This window comes from Plasmopara halstedii (genome assembly GCF_900000015.1).
Source record: "Plasmopara halstedii genome assembly, contig: Scaffold_287, whole genome shotgun sequence".
Taxonomy (NCBI): Eukaryota; Oomycota; class Peronosporomycetes; order Peronosporales; family Peronosporaceae; genus Plasmopara; species Plasmopara halstedii.
In genome coordinates this window covers 940,321-940,702 of record NW_020187208.1, presented here as the reverse complement: position 1 = coordinate 940,702, position 382 = coordinate 940,321, and the positions used below count along the sequence as shown (strand labels likewise).

The following is a 382-nucleotide window of genomic DNA, read 5'->3' as shown; positions in this document are numbered from 1 at the left end:
GTACTAGCAGTTGCCAACTTATCATAAAACATAAATCATTTTTTCGAATTGCTTTTCCGAGTAGTCGCCCATAGCAAAATCGAAGCCAAAAGCCACTGACTGACTCTCGACCTAATAATGATTGAACGGAACCTTCTACTGCTGACCTTGCTGGTGACCGTCGCGCTGCAGCAGCATACTACGACAGCCGCAGCCGTCGATGGCGTGATCATCGTGCGCGGAAATAAACTTTACAACGCCAATTCGGGCGAGCGCTTCTTCATTAAAGGGGTACGTTTAATTGGGCTGATGATGAAAAATACGACAAATTATATATGATGTAGGAATTCTTAGCATTTTAAGCTTGAAAACTGACGGTGTGTGCTGTACTACTAAAATAAAG

At 43.2% G+C, this 382-nt stretch overlaps 1 protein-coding gene across 1 annotated transcript in view; it reads left to right on the top strand.

Annotated features, from left to right (window-relative positions):
• Positions 1 to 117: 117 nt before the first annotated feature.
• The window catches only part of PHALS_05081 (uncharacterized protein), a gene marked incomplete at both ends in the record, with an annotated part of 570 nt that continues 305 nt past the window's right edge, over positions 118 to 382 (top strand). The window contains one exon of the mRNA XM_024722822.1: positions 118 to 270. Within this exon, the coding sequence (XP_024573860.1) occupies positions 118 to 270 (153 nt within the window). The remainder of the gene's footprint in view (positions 271 to 382) is intronic.